General features: G+C 40.3%; 1 protein-coding gene across 6 annotated transcripts in view; it reads right to left on the bottom strand.

Moving 5' to 3' along the window:
- Asb3 (ankyrin repeat and SOCS box containing 3) overlaps nt 1-14,699 on the bottom strand; it is a 145,093-nt gene that overhangs the window by 80,829 nt on the left and 49,565 nt on the right. For all 6 annotated transcript variants that reach the window (XM_041668858.1, XM_041668860.1, XM_041668857.1 and 3 more), the window contains exon 7: nt 5,794-5,991. In XM_041668858.1, coding sequence (XP_041524792.1) covers nt 5,794-5,991 — 198 coding nt within the window. The remainder of the gene's footprint in view (nt 1-5,793; nt 5,992-14,699) is intronic.

The raw sequence follows: 14,699 nt of genomic DNA, 5'->3' as shown, positions 1-14,699 counted from the left end.
AAGATTTTAAAAATATCTTGACAAAGAAACCTCTTATCAAGCTATAATATTTTTCTCCTACTATTTTTTTAAAATTAATAAACATGGTAATTCCTCAAAGATTCATTCATTCTAGAAACCTCCATATTATGTAGCCATAGCCAATTTCCACTGTTTTGTATGTGGTCATGTACCATACCTATCACACAGGAAAGCTTTTCCAATGAACATAGTTGTACTTCTAGGGAATAAACATGTACCATTTTTGCCTATTAAACTTAGTGTTAAAAAAGATCATTGAATACTAACATTTACACTGAAATTGACTGAAAGCAGGTGTGATTCTCATTTGAAAGAGCCACTTCACAAGATCATCAAGAGAGGTAAGACTACAAAGAGAACACAGACTCTGGAGCCACCTAGCTGTGTGACTCTGAGTTGCTTTACTTCTCCGCGACTATGTGGTATTTATGAAAATAAATAAATAAATAAATAAACTGCTACATATGTAATAAATACATTCATGTAGGTAAATATATTTATACACATTTAAATAGGCTTATGTAAATAAATATAAAGGAAATCTAAGCATTAAAAATTTCAGACTTCTTATTCAGTAAGAAATTTGTCCAAAAGATAAAATTCAAAGTAAATTGTAATCCATTTGTAGAAATTTATTAGCAATATTCTTTATAGCAGATTTTAGAAACTAAATATTCAACAACAAAGAATCAGACAAATAAGCATAACATAAAGTTATTCTCCCTTTCAACCTGGCATTATATCATTTAAAAAACTATAAATGTTGAAATATTTTCAATAATTATAATACAGAATCTAGAAAAGAATAGGATTTTTATATTAAATAAATGCAAAATATCTAAAGTCATGTGAGAACAACTACTTCTTAAGACAGATAAAACTTGACAAGTGTGGTACCATACACCTTCAATCCCAACACTTGAGAGGCAGAGGCAGAGGCAGGTGGATCTTTGTGACTTACAGCCAGCCTGGTCTACTTGGCAAATTCCAAAAGCTAGGCCTACATATTGAGACCCTGTCTCAAAAGAAAAAGAAAAGATTCTCTAATGAGTTTTTAAAAATTTGAAGAAAGCTTATAGTGTATACAAGCCTGGAAAAATCAAGGTACAGGATGAAGTTATTTTTAAGCAAATTATACACTCAATGTTCATCAATCTCTAAACATTTTTAAGAAGTACCTTTAAAATTAAAGTAATAGAGCCAATCATTAATTTGAGGGAAGTATAATAAATAAGAGTATAAAATTCCGTAAAAGTCTGTAAGTACAAGAACAATGACATATTTATTGTTAATATAAACTTATCCTAAGTTTCCAGATTCTTCAAACATTTGTAGATCCATTCATTCCCTATAAGGCCACAAGAAAAATTCCCAGAACACTGCTTAACCTTACGTGTTCCAAGTTTATCTATAAAATTACTTTCCCCCAATGTATTTTCTCTCTATTTGTATATTATAAAAGATGTTCAATAAACCAGCCCCAAACTTCTCCCAATTACTGTACTCACAGTCTGTGTTAAATGGAGAAAGAGCACACTCTCAAAGAGCTTATGAAACTGGCCAGTGCTACTATATGCCCTCCCTTTCCATCAAAAGTACGATTCCCGAGGAAAAAAGCAAGTGTGAAATACACTGAAGAATCACAGAATGGTGTCAGCACTCTCTGAGCATCTGGGACAGTTACTGTAAAGCTCTCAAACACAAGGCATGCTCAGAGATGAAAGCAACCTCAGTGCTCTATATGACCTTGATCATTGCATGTCATTTGAGCATAGCAAATCCTCCTAGTCAGGTAACCACTGGTTAAAATATAAATAATATGGGCAAATCTATATATTTCTCTTAAAATACATATTTCTCTCTATCTCAAGCCCTGATGACAAATTGGAGAAGCTCTTCAGATCCTAGCGGGAGAAAAAGTCTGTCCTGCAGACACAAACACCAAGAATCAACTGTGACATACAGAGACAGCTCATCACCTAAACAGTGAGCAATTCGAGGAAGTGACTCATCTGATCAAGAGAGAGATTTAAAGACTAAAGCACAGTAAAAATGGCCATTTTTCACCACTATGGTGTTACATGTTTAGAAATAGACAAAAATATGGTACCTACATGAAAGAAAACTCAGGTTGTCAGACTTGGTGACAAGTGTTTTTATCTAGTCGTCTGTCCGGGACAGTGAAAACGTTTAGACAGACTTAAGTTATATCACAGCTAGCTATCCATAACAATGAGTTCAAGAAAGTCAATGAAATTTGTAGTGTGCTTGTAGCCACTTCTGCAGCATTAAAATCATAACATCTATGGCCACAGGAGTCAGAGTGGGGTTACAAGGAGAACTGGGTATAGAAAGCACCAATCTGTTAGTGATGTAGTGTGGATACTAAAGTGATATTCCTGAACTGAGAGATATTACCATTCCTTAGTGGTCAAGGCACAAAAGAACAAGTAGTATCTGAAAACTATTCAATCTATCAAAGATGGTGTCACCAATTTGTTGTCAGGAAGCCATAAATAAAAAATCTAAGAAACCCAGGACTAAAGCCCCCATGATTCAGGCTTTTGTTATCCAAGTGTCCTACAACATAAATGCCAACATTTTGCTCTGAAGGAACAACACACTAAGACAGTAAGGGGAGACTGCAGAATATGATAAACTTTTGGCCAAGAGAATGAAAGAAGCCAGGAACAGATTGTCAAGAGATGTAGGCTGTCTTCATTGAGAGTTTGCATGATGCTGTAACTGCAAATGCTGCCAACTACACACACTGTTCTACCTGTAGGTGTACAAAGTTAGAAAATTTCCTTTGTTATTTGCTATACTGATTATGCTTCTCATATTAAAGCTACAAATCAAGTAGGTGATGATTATCAGTGGGAAAGTTGGGGGGATGGAAAGGAAATGAAGAAAGGGAACTGGCAATTAATGTAAACTTATTTTGGGGAATATATATATATATATATATATATATATATAGAGAGAGAGAGAGAGAGAGAGAGAGAGAGAGAGAGATTGATTCTCTATAGCTTTGGAGCCTGTCCTGAAACTAGCTCTTATAGACCAGGCTGGCCTCGAACTCACAGAGATCTGCCTGCCTGTGCCTTCCGAGTGCTGGGATTAAAGGCGTGAGCCACCACTGCCCAGCTGAGAATTTCTACTTCTAAGTCTCAGACCAGTCAAAAGTAAGTGCATTGGGACTGGAGAGATGGCTCAGCAGTTAAGAGGACTGGCTGCTAATCTAGAGGACCCAGGTTTGAGTCCCAGCATAGGAGCTAACAATGATCCAGTTCCCTTTTCTGACCTCTGCAGACATTTTGTGAATGCAATGCATAGACTTACATGCAGGCAAAACACCCATCTACATAAAAAAGTAATAAAAGTCTCTTGCCAACCCTAAGATGGCTCCCTTAATTAAGATATGTGCTTCCTTGCTACCCTATCCAACCTTCCTTTATCCCAATCATCCCGTTTCCCCAAGTTCTCCCCATCCTCCCCTTCTCACTATTCTCTCCCCATCTCCCCTTACCCCCCTCCCACCCCACCCCCAAGATCCCGATTCTTTGCCCGGCAATCTTGTCTACTTCCCATAACCAGGAGGATAGCTATATGTTTTTCTTTGGGTTCACCTTATTATTGAGTTTCTTTAGGATATCAAATTATAGACTCACTGACCTTTATTTATGGCTAGAAACCAAATATGAGTGAGTACATCCCATGTTCATCTTTTTGGGTCTGGGTTACCTCACTCAGGATAGTGTTTTCTATTTCCATCCATTTGCATGCAAAATTCGAGAAGTCATTGTTTTTTACCGCTGAGTAGTACTCTAGAGGGGCTCCCAGGTGCCCAGGGCGACGTCCCCAGTTAGTTCCTGGGGCAGCTGAGGATAGGGAACCTGAAATGACCCTATCCTATAGCCACACTGATGAATATCTTGCATATCACCATAGAACCTTCATCTGGCGATGGATGGAGATAGAGACAGAGACCCACCCTGGAGCACCGGACTGAGCTCCCAATGTCCCAATTGAGGAGCAGAAGGAGGGAGAACATGAGCAAAGAAGTCGGGACCACAAGGGGTGCACCCAACCACGGACCACAGTGGGGCTGATCTATTGGGAGCTCACCAAGGCCAGCTGGACTGGGACTGAAAAAGCATGGGATAAAACCGGATTCTCTGAATATGGCGGACAATGAGGGCTGCTGAGAAGCCAAGGACAATGGCACAGGGTTTTGATCCTACTTCATGCTCTGGCTTTGTGGGAGCCTAGCCAGTTTGGATGTTCACCTCCTAGACCAGCATGGACGGGGGAGGACTTTGGACTTTCCAGAGGGCAGGGAACCCTGACTGCTCTTCAGACTGGAGAGGGAGGGGGGAGAGGAGTGGGGAGAGGGAGAGAGGAGTGGGAGGAGGGGGAGGGAAATGGAAGGCTGGGAGGAGGCGGAAATTTTTTTTCAATAAAAAAAAGAAAAAAGAAAAAAGAAAAAAATAAGTAATAAAAATGTGTCATTAAGAGTAACAAACAAATGAGGGCTAGAGAGATGGCTCAGTGGTTAAAAGCACTGGCTGCTCTTCCAGAGGTCCTGAGTTCAATTCCCAGCAAACACACGTTAGCTCACAACCATCTGTAATGAGATCTGGCACCCTCTTCTGGCATGCGGGCATACATGGAGGCAGAATGTTGTATACATAATAAATAAATGTTTTAAAAAAAAGTAACAAATGAATGGTTAGGCCTTTAAAAAATAGCATCTATCTACACAACTGATTTGTATTTTTAATGGAGCACAAGTATTACTTTATATGGTTTTTCTTATAGTCTTATTGTTGCACATGCGTGTCTGTCCATGTAGAGGCCACAAGACAGTCAACCTTGGGTGTTTTCCTCAGGAAGGCTATCCATTTATTTACTTTGAGGTAAGAGTCTAACACTGATCAGAAACTTCCCTATCAAGCTAGACTAGCTGGCCAGTGACACTAAGGAATCCTTCAGTCTCCTGCTCCCTATCGCTGGAATTAAAAGCACACACCACTACACCCAGTATTTTAATGTGGACTCTGTGAATTGAACTCAGGTCCTCACATTTACTCACTGAGCTGGGATTAAAGGTGTCAGCAACCACCCTCACCTACTAAGGTCTACTGTAAAACCCTCAGCAATTACCCTCAGCTACTCAAGTCCACTGTAGTCCCAAGGTCAAATTATTGGCCAAACACTTGAACAGCAGCATTAACTCTTCATTTATTCTACTTCACAGAACTGTAGCAGAGTATAAAAATGAAATGCATGACTTTTAAAATATATTTATTATGATGTACACTTAAAAATGCTGCATAACAAATATGTTAATGTTATAGTATCTAAAAAACAAGGTTTTATTGTAAGTCTCATAAAATAAGAAATAAATAAATTGATTAATTAATTAAAAGGTTTATAGTTAAATAACCTGAAGCAGTTACTGCTTTACTTGATAAAAGTTCCATTTTTGATTCTTGAATCATTTCAAAGACATCAGAGTTGGCCTAAGCATTTATATTAATATATTAAAAGTATTTCCTAACATTGTTACACTAAAAGTATAATGCAGGTCCAAAAAGAGAAGGTAAATAACCTGGCATTATCAACCTCACTTCTGCTAGATTGAACTACATATCCTGAAGCAGGCCTTTTGTAGATTAGCAACTTAGTACTAACAGAGACACCAAATTTCACTATGAAGAAAAGTCACTTGGGAATTAAAGAGAAGCAAAATGTAACGAACATACTTACTCCTTTTGGAAAGCCATGCACAGAGGGGAACTGAATCCAAAGACCAAGCACATCTGTGCATCTGGGCTGTAACCATTCTGCAGTAATGTTTCCAGGCACTCTTCCCGTCCTCCAAACACTGCTGAGTAAACAGGGCTCACTTTGTCTGGACCAGTGTCACAAGCCCGGTTAGTAAGCGGTATTAACAAGTCCAAGATCCTTCAAATACACAAACGGGAGGAATATTTACTATAGGAGATTTGTCTGTTGTCCTTGTTCACTATTATTTGTCTTACCACCATCATTACTTATGCTCCCAAATCCAATTTTATGTTTGGTATTTCAGGACCTAATAAATCATTTAAATACTTATTACATTAAATATGAAGTAGCTGGGATATTGCCCAGAGACAGAATGTCTGCCTACTATGCTGGAGGCACTGGGTTCAATTCCCAGCACTGGAGATTGTGTAATGACCAGTTGTGATAACACATACCTATAAGTCAGCAGTCGGAGGCTAAAACAGTATAGTTATGAGTTCAAGGCCTGTCACAGCTGCATAACAAGTTCCAGGAGTTAGAGCTACCTTGCAAGGTTCTGTTTCACAAAAAAACAAATAATAAAAAAAAAATAAAATGAAGTATTTTCCTTCTTAAACACTAATTGGTTTTATTTCTCATTAGTAAAAATTTTTTTTGTTGTTGTTTGGTTTTTCAAGACAGGGTTTCTCTATGTAATAGTCCTAGCTGTCCTGGAACTAGCTCTGGTAGAACAGTCTGACCTTGAACTCACAGAGATCCACCTGCCTCTGCCTCCCGAGTGCTGTGATTAAAGGTGTGTGCCACCACCACCTGGCCCATTAGTAAGAATTTTTAAAGATGGTGAGTAGCAATGAAATGAGAAATTACATTTTTAATCAGAAAAAATTAAAATTTATAGTAAAATATTACATGCTCAGAAAAAATGCAATTAATATCAATAAAGAAGTGGCTGCTTTTCTTGCCACAAGGAAACCTAAAATAACACTGGGGGATAACTAAAACCACAGATGGACCATCTTTAAAAACAAGTTTGGATGAAATCAGTGACAAGAGTCTATGGCCTGCCTGCACCAAGCAGGGTAGGCGCTTTGTTTGCGACCTGCCCACCAGCACGGAGGCCTGATCTCTAGACGCCAGGAGACCCAGCGTTGGGGTGAGTTTCTGACCCTGCAGTGCCAGCCCGGGAAGGGGAGTTCAGAGCCTCCTTGGCCCCCTATCCTTCTTGAGCTCTCGGCAGGGCCCCCACTCCCTGCATACCTCCTCTTTCTTCCTAGCCCACCCAGCTTCCATCCAGAACCCTCCCCAATTTGCCCCACCGCCCTCTTTCTGCACATAACATCACCCAGCCCAGCCTGTCTGGGCACTGGTTCCGAATCCTCGGGGCACCCAAGCGGGCGGGAGTCTCTTTGTTTCTATGGCCTGCCTGCACCAAGCAGGGTAGGCGCTTGGTTTGCGACCTGCCCACCAGCACGGAGGCCTGATCTCTAGGCGCCAGGAGACCAGCGTTGGGGTGAGTTTCTGACCCTGCGGCGCCAACCCGGGAAGGGGAGGTCAGAGCTTCCTTGGCCCCCTATCCTTCTTGAGCTCTCGGCAGGGCCCCCACTCCCTGCATACCTCCTCTTTCTTCCTAGCCCACCCAGCTTCCATCCAGAACCCTCCCCAATTTGCCCCACCGCCCTCTTTCTGCACATAACATCACCCAGCCCAGCCTGTCTGGGCACTGGGTCCGAATCCTTGGGGCACCCAAGCAGGCGGGAGTTCCTTTGTTTCTTTGGCCTGCCTGCACCAAGCAGGGTAGGCGCTTTGTTTGCCACCTGCCCATCAGCACGGAGGCCTGATCTCTTGGCGCCAGGAGACCCAGCCTTGGGGAGACCCAGCATTGGGGAGAGACAACGTTGGGGAGATGCAGCATTGGGTAGGCAAGGAGACCTGATCCGGTAAAGAAGATCCATAAGGGAGCATTTGGAAGAAGAGATGGGTAGACGCCAAGGCAAGAATTCGCCCAACAAGCTGAAAAGCAACATGAAGCCACCAGAAACCAGCGACCTCACAACGGGAGGACATGAACACCTTAATCAAGAAGAAGTAGAAAAGGTTGACTTCATGAAAGTGATTGACGCCCTTAAACAGCATGTAAAAAATGCCCTTATAGAAATGGATGAGAAATATAACAGAAAGTTTGAAGAACTGAATAAATCAGTGAATGATACCCTAGAAAACCAAGGAAAAACAATCAAACAGATAATGGAAACGGTGCAAGACGTGAAAACTGAAATGGAGGCAAAGAAGAAAACACAAACAGAGGGACGGCTGGACATGGAAAATTTAAGTAAACAAACAGAGTCTACAGAAACAAGCATAACCAACAGAATACAAGAGATAGAAGAAAGAATCTCAGATTCTGAAGATACCATAGAGAAAATAAACACTCTGATCAAAGAAAACAGCAAGTCCAACAAACTCTCATCACAAAATATTCAGAAAATATGGGACACAATAAAAAGACCAAACCTAAGAATAATAGGAGTAGAAGAAGGAGAAGAAGTGCAGCTCAATGGTCCAGAAAATATATTTAATAAAATTATAGAAGAAAACTTCCCCAACCTAAAGAAAGATATACCTATGAAGGTTCAAGAAGCATACAGAACACCGAATAGGCTGGATCAAAAAAGAACATCCCCTCGCCATATAATTATCAAAACACAAAGCATACAGAATAAGGAAAGAATATTAAGAGCTGCAAAGGAAAAAGGCCAAATTACTTATAAAGGTAAACCTATCAGACTTACACCTGACTTCTCCATGGAAACCATGAAAGCCAGAAGGTCCTGGATAGATGTACTTCAGAAACTAAGAGACCATGGATGCAAGCCCAGATTACTATACCCAGCCAAGCTTTCATTCACTATAAATGGAGAAAATAAAATTTTCCAGGATAAAAACAAATTTAAACAATATGCAGCCACAAATCCAGCCTTACAGAAAGTAATAGAAGGAAAATCACTAACCAAGGAGTCCAACAATGACCACAATAACTCAGACATCTAGAGACCCTTCACCAACACAAATCAAAGAAGGGAAACACACAAACTCTACGACTAAAAAAATGACCGGAGTTAACAACCACTGGTCATTAATATCACTTAATGTCAATGGACTCAACTCACCTATTAAAAGGCACAGGCTAAGAGATTGGATACGAAAACAGGATCCAACATTCTGCTGTTTACAAGAAACACACCTCAACCACAAAGACAGGCACCTACTCAGAGTAAAGGGCTGGGAAAAGGCTTATCAAGCAAATGGACCTAAGAAACAAGCAGGTGTGGCCATACTAATCTCTAACAAAGTTGACTTCAAACTTAATCAATCAGAAGAGATGGAGAGGGGCATTTTATACTCATAACAGGAACAGTTCAGCAGGATGAAGTCTCAATTCTGAACATCTATGCCCCTAATTTAAAAGCACCCACGTACATAAAAGAAACATTGCTAAAACTCAAGGCAGCCATCAAACCGCACACACTAATAGTAGGAGACTTCAACACTCCTCTCTCACCAATGGACAGGTCAAACAGACAGAAACCTAACAGAGAAATAAGAGAATTAATGGAGGTAATGAATCAAATGGACTTAACAGACATCTATAGAACATTCCACCCAAATAGGAAAGAATATACCTTCTTCTCTGCAGCTCATGGAACCTTCTCAAAAATCGACCACATAGTCGGTAACAAAGCAAACATCCACAGTTACAAAAAAATATTAGTAACCACCTGTGTCTTATCAGATCACCATGGATTAAAGTTAGAATTCAACAACAATGCTACCCCCAAAAAGCCTACAAACTCATGGAAACTGAACAGTCAACTACTGAACCATACCTGGATTAAGGAAGAAATTAAGAAAGAAATTAAAGTCTTCCTGGAATTCAATGAAAATAAAGAAACAACATACTTAAACTTATGGGACACTATGAAAGCAGTCCTAAGAGGAAAGTTCATAGCACTAAGTGCCCACTTAAAGAAAACAGGGAAAGCTCACATTGGAGACTTAACAGCCCAACTGAAAGCTCTAGAAAAAAAAGAAGCAGACTCACCTAGGAGGAGTAGAAGACTGGAAATAATCAAACTGAGGGCTGAAATCAACAAAATAGAAACACAGAAAACAATCCAAAGAATCAATGAAACAAAAAGCTGGTTTCTGGAGAAAATCAACAAGATTGACAAACCCCTATCCAAACTAATCAAACGGCAGAGAGAGAATTTGCAAATTAATAAGATCAGAAATGAAAAGGGGGACATAACCACAGACACAGAGGAAATTCAGAGAATCATTAGATCTTACTACAAAAGCCTATATGCCACAAAACTGGAAAATGTAAAGGAAATGGACACGTTTTTAGATAAATACCATATACCAAAGTTAAACCAGGACCAGGTGAACAATCTAAATAGACCTGTTAGTCGCGAAGAATTAGAAGAGGTTATCAAAAACCTCCCTACCAAAAAAAGCCCAGGACCAGATGGTTTCAATGCGGAATTCTACCAGAACTTCCAAGAAGACCTAATACCTATACTCCTTAATGTATTTCACAATATAGAAACAGAAGAGTCATTGCCAAATTCCTTTTATGAAGCTACAGTTACTCTGATACCAAAACCGCACAAAGACTCAACCAAGAAAGAAAATTATAGACCAATCTCACTCATGAACATCGATGCAAAAATCCTCAACAAAATACTGGCAAACCGAATCCAAGAACACATTAGGAAAATTATCCATTATGATCAAGTAGGCTTCATCCCAGGGATGCAGGGCTGGTTCAACATATGAAAATCTATCAATGTAATCCAGCATATAAATAAACTGAAAGAAAAAAACCATATGATCATTTCATTAGATGCTGAAAAAGCATTTGACAAAATTCAACACCCCTTTATGATAAAAGTATTGGAGAGATTAGGGATACAAGGGTCATACCTAAATATAATAAAAGCTATATACAGCAAGCCGACAGCTAACATTAAATTAAATGGAGAGAAACTTAAAGCCATCCCACTAAACTCAGGAACACGACAAGGCTGTCCACTCTCACCATACCTCTTCAATATAGTACTTGAAGTTCTAGCAATAGCAATAAGACAACATAAGGGGATCAAAGGGATTCGAATTGGAAAGGAAGAAGTTAAACTTTCGTTATTTGCAGATGATATGATAGTATACATAAGCGACCCCAAAAACTCCACCAAAGAACTTTTACAGCTGATAAACACCTTTAGTAATGTGGCAGGATACAAGACAAACTCCAAAAAATCAGTCGCCCTCTTATACACAAAGGATATGGAAGCAGAGAGGGAAATCAGAGAAGCTTCACCTTTCACAATAGCCACAAACAGCATAAAATATCTTGGGGTAACTCTAACCAAGGAAGTGAAAGATCTATTTGACAAGAACTTTAAGGCATTGAAGAAAGAAATTGAGGAGTATACCAGAAAATGGAAGGACCTTCCTTGCTCTTGGATTGGGAGGATCAACATAGTAAAAATGGCAATTCTACCAAAGGCAATTTATAGATTCAATGCAATCCCCATCAGGGTCCCATCAAAATTCTTCACAGATCTTGAGAGGACAATAATCAACTTTATATGGAAAAACAAAAAACCCAGGATAGCCAAAACAATCCTATACAATAAAGGATTGTCTGGAGGCATTACCATCCCTGACTTCAAACTCTATTACAGAGCTACAGTGATGAAAACAGTGTGGTACTGGCATAAAAACAGAGAAGTCAACCAATGGAATCGTATAGAAGACCCGAATTTTAACCCACAAACCTATGAACACCTCATTTTTGATAAAGGAGCCAAAAGTATACAATGGAAGAAAGAAAGCATTTTTAACAAATGGTGCTGGCATAACTGGATGTCAACCTGTAGAAGAATGAAAATAGATCCATATCTATCACCATGCACAAAACTCAAGTCCAAATGGATTAAAGACCTCACTATCAGTCAGAACACAGTGAACCTGATAGAAGAGAAAGTGGGAAGTACCCTACAGGAGATGGGCACAGGAGATCGCTTCCTATGTGTAACCCCAACAGCACAGACTTTAAGGGCAACATTGAATAAATGGGACGTACTAAAACTGAGAAGCTTCTGTAAAGCAAAGGACACTGTCACCAAGACAAATAGGCAACCTACTGACTGGGAGAAGATCTTCACCAACCCCGCAACAGACAAAGGTCTGATCTCCAAAATATATAGAGAACTCAAGAAACTAGACTTTAAAATGCTAATTAACCCAATTAAAAAATGGGGCACTGAACTGAACAGAGAAATCTCAGCAGAGGAAGTTCAAATGGCCAAAAGACACTTAAGGTCATGCTCAACCTCCTTAGCAATCAGGGAAATGCAAATCAAAACAACTTTGAGATATCATCTTACACCTGTCAGAATGGCTAAAATAAAAAACTCCAATGATAGCCTTTGCTGGAGAGGCTGTGGAGGAAGGGGAACACTCATCCATTGCTGGTAGGAATGCAATCTGGTGCAACCACTTTGGAAATCGGTGTTTCGGTTTCTCAGGAAATTCGGGATCAACTTACCCCTGGACCCAGCAATACCACTCCTGGGAATATACCCAAGAGATGCCCTATCACATGACAAGAGCATTTGTTCAACTATGTTCATAGCAGTATTATTTGTAATAGCCAGAACCTGGAAACAACCTAGATGCCCTTCAATGGAAGAATGGATGAAGAAAGTGTGGAATATCTACACATTAGAGTACTATGCTGCGTTAAAAAACAATGACTTCTCAAATTTTGCATGCAAATGTATGGAAATAGAAATACTATCCTGAGTGAGGTATCCCAGAGCCAAAAAGATGAACATGGGATGTACTCACTCATAATTGGTTTCTAGCCATAAACAAGGGTCACGGAGTCTACACTTGGTGATCCCAAAGAAGCTAAGTAAGAAGGTGAACCAAAGGAAAAGCATATAGTTGTCCTCTTGGCTATGGGATGTAGACAAAATTGCCGGGGAGAAAATTGAGATCTTGGGGGTGGGGTGGGATGGGGGTAAGGGGAGATGGGGAGAGAGGGGGGAGAGGGGGAGAATGGGGGGGAGCTTGGGAAAGGGGGAGGATTGGGATGAAGGAAGGTTGGATGGGGGAGCACGGAAGCACGGTTCTTAGTTAAGGGAGCCACCTTAGGGTTGGCAAGAGACTTGAACCTAGAGTGGCTCCCAGATACCTAAGCCGAGGTCCCCAGTTAGTTCCTTGGGCAGCTGAGGATGGGGAACCTGAAATGACCCTATCCTAGAGCAATACTGACGAATATCTTGCATATCATCATAGAACCTTCATCTGGTGATGGATGGAGACAGAGACAGAGACCCACACTGGAGCACTGGACTGAGCTCCCAAGGTCCCGATGAGGAGCAGAAGGAGGGAGAACATGAGCAAAGAAGTCGGGACCACGAGGGGAGCACCCACCCACTGAGACAGTGGAGCTGATCTATTGGGAGCTCACCAAGGCCAGCTGGACTGTGACTCAAAAAGCATGGGATAAAACTGGACTCTCTGAGCATGGCGAACAATGAGGGCTGATGAGAACCCAAGGACAATGGCACGGGGTTTTGAACCTACGTAATGTGCTGGCTTTGTGGGAGCCTAGCCAGTTTGGATGTTCACCTTCCTAGAAATGCACGGAGGGGGGAGGACCTAGGACTTACCACAGGGCAGGGAAATCTGACTGCTCTTTGGGCTGGAGAGGGAGGGGGAGAGGAGTGGGGGGAGGGGGAGAAGGGTGGGAGGAGGGGGAGGGAAATGGGAGGCTGGGGGGAGGAGGAAATTTGTTTTTTTTTTCTCTTTTCTCAATAAAAAAAGTTAAAAAAAAAAAGAAATCAGTGACAAGAGATTTCTCAAAATTGGGCACAATCAAGGACAAATTCCTATGAGAGTTTTGGTATCAAATTAAAGCTGTTAAATTTAAAGCTGTTAAATAACTGTTAAAAGATTTTTCTAAATGAATCACGAACAATGAGAGAAAATGGATCCAACCATTTTTTGTAATGGACACAAAACTGGGTGTAGACCTGGGAAAAGTTGGTGGAGTGTGAAAGTGTTTAAAACATGTATGGAAGTCCCAAAGAACTGGTAATAAATTTTAAATAGCAAGTAGAAGAAATATCAAATGTTGAAACCAAGTATTTTATTAAAAGAATCAACATGACACCTCTTAAGCATAATAAATGTGTCTAAGTTTTAAAGATGAGCTAGCAAAAGCATCTTGTCACAAGGCTTTCAGAGCTCTGTAAGGCCTCCACCTTCCTACTGTCCAAAGATAATGACCATTCTGTTATTTTTAAGTGAACAACAGTAATGATGGCTATAGAAAGTACTACTGTACAATTATGACCCTAAAGATTGTAAACATGATTTTTAAATCTGTCCATACTGATTTCTGGAAGGGAGCCTTATTCTTATTGACATAACCAGGTCACTAACTTCTAACATTTCCATACTCCCCAATATACTCTCTCAAAAATATGCTAAAAATTTTCTAGGGACTTTTAGCAAAGAAAGAGTTCCAGAAGCAGGAGACAATAGCAGACTGGAGGCGAGAGTAGGTAATGAATCTAATCAAATGGTTTAGGATGGGATGGACTGCTCATCACACACAAAAGCTTCCTACAGGGAGATAGTAAATATTAGCGAGGCCATCAGACCGCTAGCTGAAGATGTGTGGGGTAAAGGGAAAGGACTGCCATTAGCTGAAGAAATCCTGAGGAAGATCCAGTACCTACTCCATCTCTACTCAGTCTTCCTCAAAGTGGGAAAATGAAAATTTTAGAGGAGTTGAGGAGAAGAAATCA

This window comes from Microtus oregoni, unplaced genomic scaffold (genome assembly GCF_018167655.1).
Source record: "Microtus oregoni isolate MIOR12 unplaced genomic scaffold, Mior012 000019F_ref0000042, whole genome shotgun sequence".
NCBI classification, from domain to species: Eukaryota; Metazoa; Chordata; class Mammalia; order Rodentia; family Cricetidae; genus Microtus; species Microtus oregoni.
Note: the sequence above shows the minus strand (reverse complement) of the source record. Positions and strands in the feature narration are given on the sequence as shown.